This window comes from Hypanus sabinus, chromosome 9, assembly GCF_030144855.1.
Source record: "Hypanus sabinus isolate sHypSab1 chromosome 9, sHypSab1.hap1, whole genome shotgun sequence".
Taxonomy (NCBI): domain Eukaryota; kingdom Metazoa; phylum Chordata; class Chondrichthyes; order Myliobatiformes; family Dasyatidae; genus Hypanus; species Hypanus sabinus.
The window spans coordinates 56,367,762-56,389,140 of NC_082714.1; the positions used below are offsets into that span (position 1 = coordinate 56,367,762).

A 21,379-nucleotide genomic window follows, 5' to 3' on the forward strand; every position below is an offset into this window, starting at 1 on the left:
AACCGTCAGCCCTGAGCCCACCTTATCACAACCTGCAGCAAATGCCAATTTGCAACCCACTGAAGTTGACTCGAGTGAGATCCCAGCCGGCGAGATGGACCATCACACTAAGGAGAGGCTCTCAACCGCCCCAACAACCACATGGTTTCCATGGAGATCATCAGTGCTGCTCAATAGCAGGACGCCCGCTCAGATCACGTTGTCCAGAGCATGGTCTTTGGGAGGGAAGGCGACATCGCCAGCAGAGACCTCCGCGTCAGCCAAGAGCCAGGAGATGACTGAAGTAGGGCAGTCAGGGTTTGCCCCAAAGACTCGGGAATTCTCAAAACGAGTCCAGCCTGGGACAGAGTTCCAGCCAACAGTGACCAACTGGACCCAGTCCCAGCTTGGCCTTCAGACAACATCTCAGCCCCCATTTGAGCGAAGGGGTGCAATAAGTCGGCAAACAGCTGGCAGCCCCTTTCCAGTCTGGAGTGAAGAACTAACCCCTCCAAACACCATAAATTTCAAAGTTAACCATCTGAAACCATCTTCTGAACAGGGACCTATGACCAGTGAGGAACCTGTCATCTCATGGACAGACCAGCTGAGACCAGTGACCAAAGATCTTTCTTCAAAGCCCCATGTTAGAAGTACAGAGGATCTTGATGCCCTACCAACACAGCCAGCAGGGCCTTGGTTAAGTGAACAATGGCTTAGGAATATATCACCAACTGGAACCAATCCCACCACCAGTATTACTGAGACTGATTTAGTGACAGTAACATCTGCCCCAACATCTGGCCCTGAAAGACCAACATCACTTTCCTCAGCATTAGTAATGGCTGAGTTTGTGACAACACATTGCACTCCCAGCACCTCAGCACACAGCAACGATATCAGCAGGGTGTGGAACACAGACGTCAGTCAGACACAGAGCACAGACATCAGTCAGGCACAGAACACAGACGTCAGTCAGACACAGAGCACAGACGTCAGTCAGGCACAGAACCCAGACGTCAGTCAGTCACAGAACCCAGACGTCAGTCAGTCACAGAACCCAGACGTCAGTCAGACTCAGAGCACAGACGTCAGTCAGTCACAGAGCACAGACGTCAGTCAGACACAGAGCACAGACGTCAGTCAGGCACAGAACCCAGACGTCAGTCAGTCACAGAGCACAGACGTCAGTCAGACACAGAACCCAGACGTCAGTCAGTCACAGAACCCAGACGTCAGTCAGACTCAGAGCACAGACGTCAGTCAGTCACAGAGCACAGACGTCAGTCAGACACAGAGCACAGACGTCAGTCAGGCACAGAACCCAGACGTCAGTCAGTCACAGAGCACAAACGTCAGTCAGTCACAGAGCACAGACGTCAGTCAGTCACAGAGCACAGACGTCAGTCAGGCACAGAGCACAGATGTCAGTCAGGCACAAAACCCAGACGTCAGTCAGACACAGAACCCAGACGTCAGTCAGACACAGAGCACAAACGTCAGTCAGACACAGAGCGCAAACGTCAGTCAGACACAGAACACAGACGTCAGTCAGACACAGAGCACAGACGTCAGTCAGGCACAGAACCCAGACGTCAGTCAGTCACAGAACCCAGACATCAGTCAGACTCAGAGCACAGACGTCAGTCAGTCACAGAGCACAGACGTCAGTCAGTCACAGAGCACAGACGTCAGTCAGACACAGAACCCAGACGTCAGTCAGTCACAGAACCCAGACGTCAGTCAGACTCAGAGCACAGACATCAGTCAGTCACAGAGCACAGATGTCAGTCAGACACAGAGCACAGACGTCAGTCAGACTCAGAGCACAGACATCAGTCAGTCACAGAGCACAGATGTCAGTCAGACACAGAGCACAGACGTCAGTCAGGCACAGAACCCAGACGTCAGTCAGTCACAGAGCACAAACGTCAGTCAGTCACAGAGCACAGACGTCAGTCAGGCACAGAGCACAGACGTCAGTCAGGCACAGAGCACAGACGTCAGTCAGGCACAGAGCACAGACGTCAGTCAGACACAGAACCCAGACGTCAGTCAGACACAGAGCACAAACGTCAGTCAGACACAGAGCACAAACGTCAGTCAGACACAGAACACAGACATCAGTCAGTCACAGAGCACAGACGTCAGTCAGGCACAAAACCCAGATGTCAGTCAGACACAGAGCACAGACGTCAGTCAGTCACAGAGCACAGACGTCAGTCAGACACAGAACCCAGACGTCAGTCAGGCACAAAACCCAGACGTCAGTCAGGCACAGAACCCAGACGTCAGTCAGGCACAGAACCCAGACGTCAGTCAGGCACAGAACCCAGACGTCAGTCAGTCACAGAACCCAGACGTCAGTCAGACTCAGAACCCAGACGTCAGTCAGACTCAGAACCCAGACGTCAGTCAGACACAGAACCCAGACATCAGTCAGACACAGAGCACAGACATCAATCAGACACAGAGCACAGACATCAGTCAGACACAGAGCACAGACGTCAGTCAGACACAGAGCACAGATGTCAGTCAGTCACAGAACCCAGACATCAGTCAGACACAGAGCACAGACGTCAGTCAGGTACAGAACCCAGACGTCAGTCAGACACAGAACCCAGACGTCAGTCAGACGCAGAGCACAGACGTCAGTCAGACGCAGAGCACAGACGTCAGTCAGACGCAGAGCATAGACATCAGTCAGTCACAGAACCCAGACGTCAGTCAGACACAGAGCACAAACGTCAGTCAGACACAGAACCCAGACGTCAGTCAGACACAGAGCACAGACGTCAGTCAGTCACAGAACCCAGATGTCAGTCAGACACAGAGCACAGAGCTCAGTCAGTCACAGAACCCAGGTGTCAGTCAGACACAGAGCACAGACATCAATCAGACACAGAGCACAGACATCAGTCAGACACAGAGCACAGACGTCAGTCAGGTACAGAACCCAGACGTCAGTCAGACACAGAACCCAGACGTCAGTCAGACGCAGAGCACAGACGTCAGTCAGACGCAGAGCATAGACATCAGTCAGTTTCAGAACCCAGACGTCAGTCAGACACAGAGCACAAACGTCAGTCAGACACAGAACCCAGATGTCAGTCAGACACAGAGCACAGACGTCAGTCAGTCACAGAACCCAGATGTCAGTCAGACACAGAGCACAGAGCTCAGTCAGTCACAGAACCCAGACATCAGTCAGACACAGAGCACAGACGTCAGTCAGGTACAGAACCCAGACGTCAGTCAGTCACAGAACCCAGGTGTCAGTCAGACACAGAGTACAGACGTCAGTCAGACACAGAGCACAGACGTCGGTCAGACATGGAGCACGGATACTGGCTGGAAGTTGAGCACAATTGTCAGTCAGATACCAAATACAGATATCAGCTTAGCTTTCAGTTGGACACGTAGCCCAATTAACAGCTGGACAAGGAGCCCAGATATCAGTCGGACACCGGGCCCGGTTGGCAGTCAGACAAGGGGCCCGGTCATCAGTCAGACACAGGACCCAGATATCAGACAGACACAGGACCCAGATATCAGACAGACATGGGACCCAGATATCAGACAGACACAGGGCCGTGTTGTCAGTCAGACATGGGGCCCAGATACCAGACAGACATGGGAGCCAGATATCAGACAGACAGGGGGCCCAGAGATCAGTCAGACACTGGGCCCGGATATCAGTCAGACACTGGGCCCAGAAGTCAGTCAGACGCAGGGTGAGGGCATCAGTTGGACATTGGGGCCAGAAGTCAGTCAGACACAGGGCCAAGATGTCAGCTGGACACATGGTTCGGACATCAGTCAGACAAGGAGCACAGACATCAATTGGACACTGAGCCCAGTTGTCAGTCAGACACAGACCAAGGGTATCAGTCTAACAGTGAACTCAGACATCAGTCAGATGTGGGACACGAATGTCAGTCAGAAATGGGAAACAAGTATCAATTGGACACAGGGCACAGATGTCAGTCAGACAGGGACCACTGGTATCACTGGAAGTCTGGACCTGGTCTCCGGTTGGATGGGGGACCCGGATGTCAGTCAGACATGGAGTGCAGGTACCACTCGGATGCTGAACCCATTCTTTAGTGGGACACTGGGCCCAGGTCAGTCACCAGGCCCTGACGTCAGTCAGACGCAGGATGAGAGCATCAGTCAGACACTGGGCCCAGACGTCAGATGGACGTGGGGTCAGGATGTCAGCTGGACACCAGGCCCGGACATCAGTCAGACATGGATCCTGGATATCAGTCAGACATGGAACACAGACATTAGCCAACTGCAGAACACAGATTTAAGTCATACACTGAGCCCAGAAATCAGTCAGACATGGGGCCGAGACGTCAGTCAGACATGGGGCCCAGACATGAGTCAGACACAGGGTGAGGGCACCAGTCAGACACTGGGTCCAGATGTCAGTTGGACACTAGGCCCAGACATCAGTCAGACACAGGGTGAGGGCATCAGTCAGACACAGGGTCCAGATGTCAGTTGGACACTAGGCCCAGACATCAGTCAGACACAGGGTGAGGGCATCAGTCAGACATTGGGTCCAGATGTCAGTTGGACACTAGGCCCAGACATCAGTCAGACACAGGGTAAGGGCATCAGTCAGACAGAGGGTCCAGATGTCAGTTGGACACTAGGCCCAGACATCAGTCAGACACAGGGTGAGGGCATCAGTCAGACACAGGGTGAGGGCATCAGTCAGACACAGGGTGAGGGCATCAGTCAGACACTGGGTCCAGATGTCAGTCGGACACTAGGCCCAGACATCAGTCAGACACAGGGTGAGGGCATCAGTCAGACATTGGGTCCAGATGTCAGTCGGACACTAGGCCCAGACATCAGTCAGACACTGAGTCCAGATGTCAGTCGGACACTAGGCCCAGACATGAGACAGACACAGGGTGAGGGCATCAGTCAGACACTGGGTCCAGATGTCAGTCGGACACTAGGCCCAGACATTAGTCAGACACAGGGTGAGGGCATCAGTCAGACACAGGGTCCAGATGTCAGTTGGACACTAGACCCAGACATCAGTCAGACACAGGGTGAGGGCATCAGTCAGACACAGGGTCCAGATGTCAGTTGGACACTAGGCCCAGACATCAGTCAGACGCAGGGTCCAGATGTCAGTTGGACACTAGGCCCAGACATTAGTCAGACACAGAATGAGGGCATCAGTCAGACATTGGGTCCAGATGTTAGTCGGACACTAGGCCCAGACATGAGTCAGACACAGGTTGAGGGCATCAGTCAGACACTGGGTCCAGATGTCAGTCGAACACTAGGCCCAGACATCAGTCAGACACTGAGTGAGGGCATCAGTCAGACACAGGGTGAGGGCATCAGTCAGACACTGGGTCCAGATGTCAGTCGGACACTAGGCCCAGACATGAGTCAGACACTGAGTGAAGGCATCAGTCAGACACAGGGTGAGGGCATCAGTCAGACACTGGGTCCAGATGTCAGTCGGACACTAGGCCCAGACATGAGTCAGACACTGGGTCCAGACATCAGTCAGACATTAGGCCCAGATGTCAGTCGGACACTAGGCCCGAACATCAGTCAGACGTGGAGCACAGACGTTAGCCAATTGCGGAACACAGATATAATTCAGACACTGAGCCTGGAAGTCAATCAGAGTCAGGGCACGGACGTCAGTCGAACACTGGGCCCAGTCATTAGTCAGACACGGGGCACAGATGTCAGTCAGACACTGGGTGAGGGCATCAGACAGACACAGGGCACGGACATCAGACAGACACAGGGTGAGGGCATCAGTCAGACACTGGGTGAGGGCATCAGACAGACACAGGGCACGGACATCAGACAGACACAGGGTGAGGGCATCAGTCAGACACAGGGCACGGACATCAGTCAGACACAGGGCACGGACATCAGACAGACACAGGGCATGGACAACAGTCGGACAGGGGGCCTGGAAGTGAATCACACATGGAGCAGGTTTGACACTGCTGTCAGTTTACCCACACCAAGCACTGGATCAGTGGCTTTCCTACTCCCGACATCCCGGCCTAGCACTGACTCCCCCGTCAGGCTAACGTCTACAGCTGCTGTGCAAAGCACCAGTCAGCAACTCCCACCAGGAACACGTAGGGCTGCAGGGAATACAGTCTCACTGTCCACTCCTCCAGTGGGACGGAAACAGATTTTTATCGTGGAGGACCAGCTGCCACTGGTCAGAGGTAAGTCTGGTCAGGCTAACTGTGACCTCATGGTTTTCTTTGTCTGGTGTGTTGGGGTGTTGATGTTGTCTACATGGGACTTTGGAGATTGAGGCAAAATCATTCATTTCCAGGACTAGAGTGTGGAACAGAGTTTCATGAGTTAAGGCGGCTGATGGCTTCTCAGATTTCTCTTACTTGAACCTTTAAGGCACAGCAGGGACACTATCAAGCAAACAGCAATGTTAAAATGTTTCCATTGTAGGGCATCAGGCAGAGAAAGACAGCCTTCACTTATGCCCCTTGATGCCTTCCTGTCCTCAGACCAACCAATCAGATTCAGTGTTGTTGGAGCTGCACTTCGACCAATCATAGCACACTTACGCTGTGAGCCATATTGCTGATGGAAGGGTTTTGACATGTCAGGTGGCAAATGCACTGCACAGCACATCTGAACTGCTTTATGTGGCTGGTCCAGTTCCGGTTCCGGTAAATACTGATGTTGATGAGGGACTGGGGCTGAATATTAAGAGGAGGTGGCCAGAGTCTGCAAACAGACAGGGTCCTTGCTGGCAGCTGTGGCGTGAATGTCAGCCCAACCCTAAATCTCCTCTAGGTCTTACTGAGTGTGTGCAGGCAGTGTTATTATCTGAGGAATGTGAGACTGCTGAAGATAGGTGGGCTCGGGATACATTTAGGAACTCCCGTTGCAGTGTCCTAGTGACAAGGTGATTGACCTGCAGAAAACACAATAGTATTCCTTTCTACAAGGCCTGATCCAGTTTTCTTTTTCTATTGATGTTGGTTTTAACAAGAATCCTTTGAGGTCATCATCAGAGTTGAGTTTATTATCATATGCTCAGGTGAAATGATAAAATTACATGTGCATACGATAATAAACTTGACTTTGACTTTGAAGGAGGTCTGATGTTATACGTGGAGAAATGCTGCCTTGGTGTTAAGGGAAGCCATTAACTCCTCACCTCCAGAGTTGAGCTCTTGTGTCCAAGTTTGGAGCTGAGTGGGCCCAGACAGAAGCCAAATCACAGAATCAAAAGGCAAGTTGTTGGTTAAGTGTTGCTTGATGGCATAGCTGACAAAGGCTAACAGTGAATGGAAAATACAACAGGGAGGGCCCTTCTCACCATTAGTCACATAAGTTCCTGTTGAGTAGTTGGACATTGTGAGTCATTCTGCCAAATAACTTGAACAGTTAGTGTGGAGGATCCAGCATCTCCTTTCCCATAGGACCATTTGTGCAGATGTCTGCCTGAGTGATCCATGGTCTTTGGTGTATTTCTGCACAAACATTTCTGAGGGAACTGGTTCTGAATGAACCAAATGTTCTAGACTTTAGAGTAAACATTTATCCAACCCTTTCTCAACAGCACTGGAGATGAGTAGATCTCGGCACATAGTGACACCCTGTGTTTATACACCGAGCATCTATGAACAGTCGACACAATGGCATACATTAATCTGAGGGTTCCTTTTCCTTAAAAGCTTCATCCATGTTTGATTTCCAGGTGGAATGGAAGATAGATGACCCCTACATCACATGAGCAGCCTACTGGCCGCACTACACCACACACAGCAGCCCTGGTACAACTGACCACCTGGTTCTCTTCTGCAATCAAGGTGGAGTGTCCTTCACATAATCCCAGTTTTTGTTTCACCGCAGTTACATGCCTCCACCTAGCCCTTGGCCCCAGACCATGGTCCCAGCAACTGGAGGTGTTCAGACCTGATGGTAAAAAGGACCGAGGGGCAGCTGGGTAAACTACCGAAGGGCATATAGTATTGCATTTGCTGAGAGTCAGATCTGGGTCTGAACAGAAATGGTGATGTCATCCATGTAAGGGGTGGGTGGGGGGGTTGCTTTGGTCAGGCTACCCCTACTGTCTGGGATTATCACCCCTCTTAGATCCTTGTTCTTCTGATGGATTCTGCTTAAGGTTTGATATCACAAACAAAATGAGTCAGAAGAAGTGCATCGTCACTCCAGGTTTGACTGGGAAGATTACTATTCCCCAGCTGTTTGTTCAGGCTGCACTACAAACATCTGCAAAGTATAATCATTCCAGTTACTCATTCCATTCTCAAAGCCCAAAGTGTCCATCATATATATGTGTGATATTCTGCCAAAAAGCTTCTCCTGCTCCCAACAGACCAAGAAAGTGGGTGATGCACAGGTATATGATCGTATCAGTGACTAGTGGAGGCCTGTCACGGAACTTCCTACTAGGTAGGCTGGAGATCTGGTCCTGGTGCTTCAGAGCAGGCTTGGCACAATTGACCAGAACCCTACAATTCACATTAAGCAGTGAGGTGCCTCACCAATATTTGATCTCAATCATCCATTTCTGCTTGTTGATAAGGGTGATGATGTCCTTTCTGGTGGGTTCAGAAAGTTTGAACCCATCCATCCCCAAAGAACATGAGATCGAGTCCTTGAAAGTGGGTTGTGGGAACATTTCAATGATGGGACAAGTGAAGTTGAGAGAAGTTACCCCTTTAGTTCAGGAGACTGATGGTTGAGGGGTATTAACTGCTTCTGAACGTGGTGCTTTTAAGTCCTGAGATTCGTGTACCTCCTTCCTTTTTGCAGCAGCAAGAAGAGAGCATGGCCTGAGTGGAAGGGGTCCCTGATGATGGATGCTGTTTTCCTGCAACAACGTTTCATGTAGATGCGTTCAATGTGCTTGTGTAGATTGTGGAGGCGATTAGTAATGGCCTTTCAAAATTCACCAGATTCGGCAATGGTTCCAGAAGACTGGACAATTGTAAATGTCACTCCACTCTTCAAGAAGGGAGAGAAGCAGAAGAAAGGAAACTATGGCCAGTTTGTCTGACCTCAGTGGTTGGGAAGATTGGAGTTGATTGTTAAGGATGTGGTTTCAGGGTTGTTGGAGGCACATGATAAAAGAGGCCATAGCAAGGTTTTCTCAAAGGAAAATCTTGCCTGTCAAATCTGTTGGAATTCTTTGAAGAAATAACAAGCAGGATAGACAAGGGAGAATTGGTTGATGTTGTGTACTTGGATTTTCAGAAGGTCTTTGATAAGGAGCCACACAAGAGGTTGCTCAATAGTTACGAGCCCACGGTATTACAGGACAGCATGGATAAAACAGGGGCTGGTTGGCAGGAGGCAAAGAGTCAGAATAAAGGGAGCCTTTTCTGGTTGTCTGCTGGTGACTAGTGGTGTTCCATAACAGTCTGTGTTGGGACCTCTTCTTTGCACATTATATGTCGATGATTTGGATGTTGGAATTAGTAGCTTTGTTGCAAAGTTTGCAGATGATACAAATATACGTGGAGGGGCAGGTAGTTTTGAGGAAGTAGAGATGCTACAGGACTATAGAAGTGGCAGATGGAGTACAGTGTTGGGAAGTGCACTGTCATGCTCTTTGATAGACGAAATGAAAGAGCCAACTATTTTCTGAATAGAAAGAAAATACAAAAAAAGTTCCCAAGGGACTTGGGAATCTTTGTTCAAGATTCCCTAAAGGTTAATTTACAAATTGAGTCTGTGGTGAGGAAGGCAAATGCAATGTTAGCATTTATTTCAAAAGGACTAGAATATAAAAGCAAGGATGTAATGTTGAGGCTTTATAAAGCACTGGTGAGGCCTGACTTGGAGTATTGTGAGCAGGTTTGGGCTCCTTATCATAGAAAAGATGTGCTGACACTGGAGAGGTTTCAAAGGAAATGATTCCAGGATTAAACAGCTTGTCATATGAAGAGCGTTTGATGGCTCTGGGCCTGTATTGACTAGAATTCAGAAGAATGAGGGGTGACCACATTGAAACCCAATGAATGGTGAAAAGCCTTGAAAGAGTGAATGTGGAGAGGATGTTTCCTGTGGTGGGAGAGTCTAAGACCAGAGGCACAGCCTTAGAATAGAGGGGTGTCCTTTTAGAAAGCAGATGAGGGGGAATTTCTTCAACCAAAGAGTGCTAAATCTTTGTGGAATTTGTTGCAACAGGCAGGTAGGGAGGCCAAGTCTTTATTTATATTTAAGGCAGAGGTTGATAGATTCTTGATTGGTCAGGGCATGAAGGGGTACAGGGAGAAGGCAGGAGATTGGGGCTGAGAGGGAAAGTAGATCAGCCATGATGAAATGGTGGAGCAGATTTGATAGGCCAAATGGCCTAATTCTGCTCCTATATCCTATGGTCTTATGGGGGGGAGGGATTTACCCATGATGGACAGGCCGTATCCACTACTTTTTGTGGGATTTTCCATTCAAGAGCATTAGTGTTTCCATACCAGGCTGTGATGCAGCCAGTCAATATACTCACCACCACACATCTATAGAAGTTTGTCAAAGTTTTAGATGACATGCCAAATCTTCACAAACTCCTCAGGAAGTAAAGGCACTGTACTGATTTCTTCATAATTGCACTTACATACTGGGCCCAGGGCTCTGAAATGATAACACTGAGCAAGTTTAAGTTGCTGATCCTCTCCACCTCTGATCCCCTGGTGAGGACTGGCTTGTGGACATCTGGTTTCCTTCTCCAGAAGTCAGTAGTCAACTCCTTGGTCGTGATGACATTAAGAGGTTGTTGTTGAGGCACCACTCAGCCAGATTTTCAACCTCCCTCCTGTATGCTGATTTGTCTCCACCTTTGATTTGGCCGATGACAGTGGTGGTGTCAGCAAACTTCAATATGGCATTGGAGCTGTGTTTAGCCACACAGTCATAAGTGTAAAGTGAGTAGAGCCAGGGGCTAAGCACACAACCTTGTAGTGCACAACTTGTTGTTGTCAATCCAAACTAACTGGGGTCTGCAAGTGAGGAAATTGAGGATCCAGTGGCTCAAGGAAGTATTGAGACCCAAATCTTAGAATTTATTGATTAGATTTGAGGGGCTGATGGTATTGAATGCTGAACTGTAGTTGATAGACTGTCCTGATGTATGCATCTTTGCTGTCCAAATGTTCAGGGTTAAGCAAACAACCAATGACTGTAAGATACAGGAGCAGAATTAGGCCATTTAGCCCATCGAGCCTGGTCTGCCATTTCATCATGGCTGATCTAATTTTCCCCTCTCAGCCCCAATCTCCTGCCTTCTCCTCTTATCCCTTCTAGCCCTGACTAATCAAGAATCTATCAATCTCTGCCTTAACGTTCCAAACCAATGAGTTGTTATGTTGTGTCTCCCCTCACGCTGTGAAACAGAGACAGCTCTTTCTCCCTCTTAGGGAGAGGGAGAGCCTGTGGTATGTCGAATAATGGGTGAATGAGTAGTCTTTGGGATACTGCAAGTCTGTGTCTTTATTGATGCTTTGCTGCATGCTTGAGTGTTCGGTAGCGGGTGCCAATGCCTTTTTTTCTGGTGGGGGAGGGGGAATTGTTGCTGCCTGCTGCTTACGTGTGGGAAGGAGGAGCTGGGTGGGGGGGCTTTGGGGCTCTAACATTTAACTGTCATTCATTCTTTGGGGGCATCCTCTGTTTTTGTGGATATTTGCGAAGAAAAAGCATTTCAGGATATACAATTGTATATATTTCTCTGACATTAAATGTATCTTTGAAATATACTCAATGACTTGGCCTCCACAGCCACCTGTAGCAACGAATTCCACAGATTCGCCACCCTGGCTGAAGAAATTCCTTATCTCTGCTCTAAATGGATGTCCCTCAGTTCTGAGGCTGTGTCCTCTGGACTTCACCCACCATAGGAAATTCCCTCTCCCTATCTTTCAGTGTTCTATCGGTTTCAGTGGGATGCCCCCTCTTCTGAATTGCAGTGAGTACAGTCCCAGATCCGTCAAACCTGGTAGGAATTTCAATCCCAGAATCATTTCTGTGAATGTCCTTCGAACTCTCTCCGATGTCAACACATCCTTTCTTAGATAAGGAGCCCAAACCTGCTCACAGTACTCCAAGTGAGGCCCCGCCATTGATTTATAAAGCCCCAACATTACACCTTTGCTTTTATATTCTAGTCCTCTCAAAATGAATGCTAGAACCGCATTTGACTTTCTCACCACCGACTCAACCTATAAATTAACCTTTAGGAATCTTGAACAAATCTCTTTGCAGCTCAGATTTTTAAAATTTCTCTCCATTTTGAAAATAGTTAATGTTTTTATTTCCTCTACCAAAGTGCATGACCATACGCTCCCTGACACAGTATTCCATCTGTTACTTCCTTGCTCATTCTTCTAATCTGCCTAAATCCTTCCGTAGCCTCAATGCTTCCTCAAAACTACCTGCCCCTCCACCTACCTTTGTATCATCCATAAACCTGGCCACAAAACCATCCATCATCCACATTATTGACATATAACATACAAAGAAGAGGTCCCAACACAGACCCCCATGGAACACCACTAGTCATTGGCAGCCAACTGGCAAGAGGTTCCCTTTATTCCCACTCTTTCCCTCCTGCCAATCAGCCAATGTTCTGTCCATGCTAGTATCTTTCATGTAATACCAAGGGCTCTTAACTTTTAAGCAGCCTCATGTGTGACGCCTTGTCTTCTGAAAATCCAAGTACACAACATCCTCCAATTCTCCTTTGTCTATCCTGCTTGTTGTTTCTTCAAATAATTCCAACAGGTTTGTCAGGCAAGATTTTCCCTTAAGGAAAACATGCTGACTGTGGCCTATTTTATTGTGCCTCCATGTACACTGAAACCGCATCCTCAATAATTGAATCCAACATCTTGCCAATCACCGAGGTCAGTCTAACTGGTGTACAATTTCCTTTCTTCTGCCTCCCTCCCTTCTAGAAGAGTGGAATGATGTTTGCAATGTTCCAGTCCTCCAGAACCATACCAGAATGCACTGTATCTTGAAAGATTATTAATAATGCCTCCACAATCTCTTTCAGGACCTGGGAAGTAGTCCATCTGGTCCAGGTGACTTATCTCAGCTTCAGTTTCAGCTTCCCAAACACCTGCTCCTTAGTAACTCCAGCTGGGCTCACTTGTCTCCCTGACACTTCTGAATTTCTGGCACACTGCTGGTGTCTTCCACAATGAAGACTGACGCAAAATACTTATTAAGTTTGTCTGCCTTGTCACCCATTATTACCTGTCCAGTGCCTTTTTCCAGTGGTCTGATAATTCCTCTCACCTCACTTTGTATATCTGAAGAAACTTTTTGTATCCTCTTTAATATAAATGGCTAGCTTACCTTTGTGTTCCATCTTTTACTTCTTTATGACATTTTTGTTTGCCTTTCTTTTAGAAGCTTCCTGATCCTCTAACTTCTTACTAATTTTTGCTCCATTATATGGCCTTTCTTTGGTTTTTATGTTGGCTTTGACATCCCTTGTTAGACATGGTTGTGTCACCTCACCTTTAGAATACTTTTTCTTCTTTGGCATGTATCTAACTTGAGCTTTCCGAATTGCTGCCAGAAAATCCAGCCATAGTTGTTCTGTCATCATCACTGCTACTGTTCCCTACCAGTTTTGGCCAGCTCCTCTCTCATGCCTCTGTAATTCCCTTTACTCCACTGTAGTACTGATACATTTGTCTATAGCTTTTCCTTATCAAATTGCAGAATGAATTCTATCATATTATGATCACTGACCTCTAAGGGTTCCTTTACCTTACGCTCGCTAATCAATTCCGATTCATTGAGATTGCATCTGCTGTCGACCTGTAGGAAAACTGGAGTGGATCCAGTTCACTTTGCATAGAACCCCACAGAGCTATCCACAGCTTAACTGGCAAGCCCTAACATGTCAGTTTTATTCATCTTTAAAGAGTGGATAGATATTGTCAGCTGCTCTAGATTTAATGAACAGTCTGGATTCTCCTATTTGTTGTCTGACACCAAACTCTGAGATCTTCGAATCATCAAAGATCTTCAAATCACTTCAGCCAGAATAAATAATGTATAGTCCGGACAGTGAGAGCATTACTGAGCTTGCTCTTCCTGTGGGCTTTTGATCTCAGAGTCATCTCTCCACTAGGGGGACTGATTTTTATTTCATTTATAAAATATACATATAGAAAGAAAAACCAGTGCAAAACTCCTTAACATGCTGAGTGTTACTTGGCTATTACATTTCAGCCAATTTCCGAACATTACATGGTTCTGAAATTTCACCGTCTCGGATCGCGAGACCCTGCAGCGGATAGTGAGGTTAGTTGAGAAGATCATCAGGGTCTCTCTTCCCACCACCATGGACACTTACACTACACACTGCATCCACAAAGCAACCAGCATTATGAAGGACCCCACGCACCCCTCATACAATCTTTTCTCCCTCCTGCCGTCTGGGAAAAAGGCTCTGAAGCATTTGGGCTCTCATGACCAGACTATGTAACAGTTTCTTCCCCCAAACTATCAGACTTCTCAATACCCGAAGCCTGGACTGACACCTTGCCCTACTGTCCTGTTTATTATTTATTGTAATGCCGGCACTGTTTTGTGCACTTTATGCAGTCCTGGGTAGGTCTGTAGTCTAGTATAGTTTTTGTGTGTTTTTTTCCCCTCTGTATTGTTTTTTACGTAGTTCAGTCTAGTTTTTGTACTGTGTCATGTAACACCATGGTCCTGAAAAACGTTGTCACATTTTTACTATGCACTGTACATAGCAGTTATGGTCAAAATGACAATAAAAGTGACTTGACTTGACGTTCAGTGGTGTTAGCATACTACAAAAAGCAGCACCATTGTCACTTGTGGCCGTGTGTCAGGTGGGAAGAAACAAGGATCACTGGCTATGGAGCGTTAACATACTTACCTGGCGGGGAGAAACCGTGATCAGAAATGTGGTTCTCCCAGGACGAGGCTATCCCATTGCACTTCGGTGCCCTGACATCTGCGATGTCCTCAAATGCAGGATACTCAACTGCAAAATTTGTGGCAGTGGGGGACTGCGTTTGTGCTCTAATTTGAGTCCAGAGCTAGCTTGCCCACGGAAGATAAAGAGTGTTCGTAGACAGGTCGTATTCTGTATGGAGGTCGGTGACCAGTGGTGTGCCTCAGGGATCTGTTCTGGGACCCCTTCTCCACGTGATTTTTATAAATGATCTGGATGACGAAGTGGAGGGATGGGTTAGTAAATTTACTGATGACACAAAGGTTGGAGGTGTTATGGATAGTGTGGAGGGCTGTCAGAGTTTACAGCGGGACATTGATAGGATGCAAATCCGGGCTGAGAAGTGGCAGATGGAGTTCAACCCAGATAAGTGGAGGTGGTTCATTTTGGTAGGTCAAATATGATGGCAGAATATAGTATTAATGGTAAGACTCTTGGCAGTGTGGAGGATCAGAGGGATCTTGGGGTCTGAGCCCATAGGACACTCAAAGTTGCTGCATAGGTTGACTCTGTGGTTAAGAAGGCGTACGGTGCATTGGCCTTCTTTTACCGTGGGATTGAGTTCAAGAGCTGAGAGGTAATGTTGCACTATATAGGACCCTGGTCAGACCCCAGTTGGAGTTCTGTGCTCCATTCTGGTCGCCTCACTACAGGAAGGATGTGGACACCATAGTGTACAATGTCCTGGGTATGTTACTCAAAATGGCCTCTTTGGTTTGTTACAAGTAGGAATGTTTCTTTGTCGGATAAGTGTTTCTCTCGCCGTTGTTTCACTTTAGAATGGCTGATATGGTAATTGTATTCATTTGTTAATCAATGGGGAATGTCATTGTGTCTTGTGATGCTGGGAACTTGGGGGAGGGGTTTTCGCGGGTTTTTTTGGGGAGGCCGAGGAAGACGCTGAGGAAGGTGGACGTGTGCTGGACTGCTCGTAAGACCACCGGGGTGGTCCCAGGTGCGACGGCCGGATGGGTCGATTGGTTCGTTGATTGAGCTCCAACGAGTGCACTAAACAGACTGAACTTTGATAAGTTGGCGCCTTTTGTTTTTTTTCCTTGTATATATATATATTGTATTGCCTACTATTTTTTTAATTTTAGTAAACTCTTTAAAGTGTATTTCATAACGGTATTTGTTGTGGGTTTGATACTGTTGGTGGGCTCGAGGCATTAACTCGATTCTCACAGCACCTGCGTGTACGGGAGGTGGGTTGGAGAGTGGCTGGATCCCTTTTTTCCCCTAGACATATACCAGCCTGTTGGGTAAGGGTTACAATAGAAAGGGTGCAGAGGAGATTTACAAGGATGTTGCCTGGATTGGGGAGCATGCCTTATGAAAATAGGTTGAGCGAACTCCGCCTTTTTTCCCTGCAGTGACAGAGGATGAGAGGTGACCTAATAGAGGTGTATAAGGTGATGAGAGGCATTGATTGTATGGATAGTCAGAGGCTTTTTCCCAGGGCTGAAATGCCAAGCATGAGAGGACACAGTTTAAAGGTGCCTGGGAGTAGGTACAGAGGAGATGTCAGTGGTACGTTTTTTACACAGAGTGTGGTGAGTGTGTGGAATGGGCTGCTGGTGACATTAGTGGTGCAGATGCAATTGGGTCTTTTAGGAGTCTCCTGGATAGGTACATAGGGCTTAGAAAAATAGAGGCTATGGGTGACCCTGGGGAATTTCTAAAGTAAGTGCATGTTCAGCACAGCATTGTGGGCCGAAGGGCCTGTATTGTGCTGTAGGTTTTCTATGTTTCTATAGCATTCTGATGTAGCGTGAGGGGTAACCTATTTCCCAGAGTTCTACAGTGGCAGACTGGTCCCCATTTGTACTGAATCTCCGTGTATTACAGCGACAGACATATCCCTACCAGTATGATACAATGACAAACATGTGCTTTGCAGTACTGTACCCATGTTACATAGTGAGATCAGCAGATGTGCCCTGCTATACCATACCTCAGTGTTAAACAGTGTCAGACCTGATCAAAAACAGTATTGCATTTCTATAATGTACAATCATATTATTCCAATGGAACATAATAATATGCTGCATCAGAATATAATCTATCAGGCGGTTAATAGCTTGGTCAGTGTTGTAAGTTGTAAAGATGCAACACCAGAGGCAGTAAAGGCACAGGGGCAATGGAAAAGTGATTAAGTTGCGAGATTGGCAGTTATCTGAGCCCGGAATTGGAGGAATGAAAAAAAATCAGTGTAACGTTAGGGAGCTAGGAAGGGGGGATAATGAAGGAATTCGAATCCAATCATGAGAACTCCAATGCTGTCTCTTACAGAGGGTGCCACTGTAAAGATTCCAACAAAACTTATTCTGGACATGAGCTTTAACCTTCACCTGAAAGACTCAAAATCAGACGAATATCAGAAGCTGGCCAAGGATTTTGCACTTAAAGTAAGGATTTTAAATCATGATCACTCTAGTTGGACTTGTTCCAGTGCTGTAAATGTTTTAAGAGAGACTGAATTTGGGTTGTTGCTCTGTGCCCTCAAGCACGGAGTATGCCCTGCAACTTTCCGGAGTCAGTGCACTGCCCTGGTTACCACACACCACACCGCCCTGGTTACCACACACCACACCGCCCTGGTTACCACACACCACATTGCCCTGGTTATTGAACATAAAATACTGCTGCACAGAACAAACACTTGACCCACAATGTTGTGCTGAACTAGTAAACCACCGACTTAACACATAAATAAACTAATCCCTTTTACCTAGACAATGTCCATATCCATCCATTCTCTGCACATTCATGAGCCATCTAAAAGCTTTTAAATGTCTCTATTGTGCTTGTTGCCACTGCGGGCCATGCATTCCAGACACCCAATGCCCTCTTGCTGAAACTTGCCCGGCGTCGTCTCGCCTTAAATGCATACCTTCTAGTAGTAGACATTTTGATCCTCTCTACTCTCTCCAAGTCTCTCAAAATATAAGCTTTTATCAGTTTTTCCCTTAGCCTACAATGCTCTAGGGAGAACAGCCCAAATATATACAACCTCTCCTTTGCCTTCTAATCCAGGCAACACTCTGGCAAAATCTCCTGCAATTTCACCTAAGCCTCTGCATCCTTCCTATAACGGGGAACCAGACTGAACACAATACTGGCTAATCCGAGTTTTCTGAAGTTGCAACTTAACTTATTGACGCTTGAGCACAGCGCCTCGACAAATAAAGGCAAGTTTGCCGCCTGCCTTCTTTACCAGCCTATCAAACTGTGCAACCACTGTCAGGGAGCAATGGACAAGGACTCCAAGCTCTCTGTGCACCAATGCTGTAAACAGTTCTGGCAGCATCCCCTGCTGAGTTCCTCCAGCTTGCTGGTATGTGTTGATTTGACCACAGCATCTGCAGTGTACTTGGTGTTTTCTGTAAACAGTTCTGTCGTGAACAGTGTACCGACAAAGTGCAATACCTTACATATCCCCAGATCAAACTCCAGCTGCCATTTCTCCACCTACACTCCACTCAATCTTCTACACTATCCACAACACCAACAATCTTTGTATCATCTACAAACTTGTGCTAACCCACCTATTCACACTTTCATCCAAGTCATTTCTGTGATTTACAAACAGCAGAGGTCCCTGTGGATCACCACAAGTCATAGACCTCTAGCTGAAATAAGTCCCGGTGCCCACCATCCCCTCTTCTATGAGCAATTCTGAATTCAAACAGCCAAGTCACTCCAGATTCCATCCACGTATCTCAATCTTCTGCTTCAGCCTACTTTGTCAAGCGTCTTACTAAAGTCCATGTAGAAAACATCCACAGTTTATATACAGCCCTTGTCACCTGCTGGAAAAGCTCATGGCCTGCAAAAAGAGATGTTGACTCTTCCTAATTAGACCATGGTTTTCCAAATGCTCTTATATTCTGGCTTAGGAATCTTCTCCAATAACGTTCCTACCACTGAAGTGAGACTCCTTACAGTTTCCAGGATTATCCCTAATTCCATTCTTGAGCAAGGAAAAACCATTAGCTAATCACCATTCTCTAGGGTATCACCTGTGTCTAGAGAGGACAGACAGGTCTTAGTGAAGGTCCCAGCTATCTTATCCTTTACCTCTCAATAACCTGGAGACTCAACACTCTCTCCTTCTTTATCTCAAAATGGCCTAGCATATTAGTATGCCCCACATTAATCTCACTATCCTCCATTTCCTTCTCCTTGGTAAATACTGAGGCAAAGTGCTGATTTAGGACTTCACTACTGAGTCTGCCCCCAAGCACACATTCCCTCTTTTATCCTTAAATGGTCCTCTCTGCTCCCTAGTTATACTCTTGCTCTTGATGTATGTATAGAGCGCCTTGGGATTCTTTAATCTACTTGACAAGGACTTTTTGTAACCTCTCCTCACTTCCCTGGTTTCTTGATTTCTTTTCTAGCTTCTTTATAATCCTGTGTTTGATTTTAGATTCCTAGACATTTACATACACTTCCTTTTTCTCCTTGACTGAATTCACCACCTTTCTCATAATCCAAGGCTCCCTTACCTTGTCTTTCCTTCTTCCTGGAACATACACTCAGTGGTCACTTTATTATGTTCCTTCTGTACCTGTTCATGGTCTTCTATTGCTGAGGGCCATCCAATCCGAGGTTTGATGTGTTGTGTATTCAGAGATCTTCCTCTGTACACTCTTTAATGCATGGTTATTTGAGTTACTGTCACCTTCTTGTCAGCTTGAACCAGTCTGGCCATTCTCCTCTGACCTCTCTCATTAACAAAGCATTTTCACCCACAGAATTACTGCTCACTGGATTTTTTAAATTTGTTTTTTTTTGGCACCATTCCCTGTAAACTTTAGAGACTCTTGTGTATGAAAATCCCAGGAGATCAGCAGTCTCTCAGATACTCATTCCACCTCATCTGGCACCAACAATCATTCCATGGTGAAAGTCACTTGGATTATATTTCTTCCCCATTCTGATCTTTGGTCTAAACAACAGCTGGACCTCTTGACCATATCTGCATGCTTTTATGCATTGTGATGCTGCCGGATGGTCGGTTGATTAGAGCAGGTGGACAGCTGTACCTAAATAAAATGGACACTGAGTGATCCCATCCTGTCTTCTGTGTAGTTGGTCTTTCAGCCTCCTTCACACACAGACGTGAACTTGTTCAAAACCGCTGTTCCCAATTTATTCTTCTTAGTTCCTGCTAATACTCTTGTAATTTGCTCTGCTTTAATTTAGTATTCTCCTGCAAGGTCCATACTTATCTTTATTCCTATTTATCTTAAAAGTTAAGGAGTTATAACCACTGTTCACGAACTGTTCTCCCCCTGAAAGGTCAAATCACCTGGCCAGGCTCATTACCCGACACCCAGGTCCAGTATGGCCTCTCCTCCAGTTGGAATGTCCACATACTGACTTAAGAAAACACTTAACAAATCCCGCCCTGTGTAAACTTCTTGCACTAAGGAGTGGAAGTTAACGTCACCCATAATGGCACCCCTGATGATTTCCCTATCCGTTCCTCAAGTCCAGGCGGCTGCTGTGGGTTCTGTAATCCCATCGGGGAGGCAGCACCTTCCTCGTCTTTGAGTTCTACCCATATAGCCTCAGTGCATGAGCCTTCTAATATACACTGGATTCCAGTTATTGGGCCATCAGTTAATCAGGGCAACCAATATTTAGGATAACTCTTAAAGAATATAAACTAATCGAGGAAGTTGCTGGGGTTCCCTTTTGTTCATTTGGGACATTATGCCACTTAATTGGGGCAAGAGACTGTCGCCAAACAGGGTTTAACCAGCGTCAGTCATGTGCACTTGTGTAGCTGTTAGACATTACACCATGTGTTAGTTACAACATGGTGTCAGTTGTGTGTGCTTGTGTTCAAAAAGCAGTGATATTTGTCACTGAAAGTTGGTGAGAAATCAGCAGTAAGACAATTCAGAACTGTTTTGCTCACTGAGATTTCAAGCATTCAGACTTGGAGATGCCAGAAATGGCCAGGAATGAAAATGAAACAGGTTCACTACTTCAACAAGCTAGGAACAATGAAAAGTTTGAAGGTATCAACAATCATCTCGAATATTACAATGAAAATGAAGATTTGGAGTTAGCAATCCTCGATAGCAGTGTATGGTTTTGCTCACTTACAGTCAATCAAAGAACATGGCAGTGCACACTGGATGAATTTCTCTGTCATTAACATTATGAACTAATACACAGTTTTATAGTACTGTAGTACAATTGGTAGTGTTTTAAATTGTTCTATTGTTCATTTAAGTATATAATTTGTTACTTTGTTTGCCTTTTTTTTTATACCTTTTTAATTACTTCCATGAAATTTCAGTGAGCTGGTGCTGCCACTTAATTGGGCCAAAATGTACTGGTCTCAATGTGTCCCAATTAACCAGAATCCACTGAGTGCCACTC

At 46.6% G+C, this 21,379-nt stretch overlaps 1 protein-coding gene and 1 non-coding gene across 3 annotated transcripts in view; both read left to right on the forward strand.

The window, feature by feature from the left end:
- Positions 1 to 21,379, forward strand: part of si:ch211-14k19.8 (interphotoreceptor matrix proteoglycan 2) — a 64,280-nt gene that overhangs the window by 11,071 nt on the left and 31,830 nt on the right. For both annotated transcript variants that reach the window (XM_059979738.1, XM_059979739.1), the window contains one exon: positions 17,270 to 17,385. In XM_059979738.1, the coding sequence (XP_059835721.1) occupies positions 17,270 to 17,385 (116 nt within the window). The remainder of the gene's footprint in view (positions 1 to 17,269; positions 17,386 to 21,379) is intronic.
- LOC132400156 (U1 spliceosomal RNA) lies at positions 14,892 to 15,053 on the forward strand. The gene has a single exon (XR_009514190.1). It is a non-coding gene; the product is annotated as a U1 spliceosomal RNA (small nuclear RNA).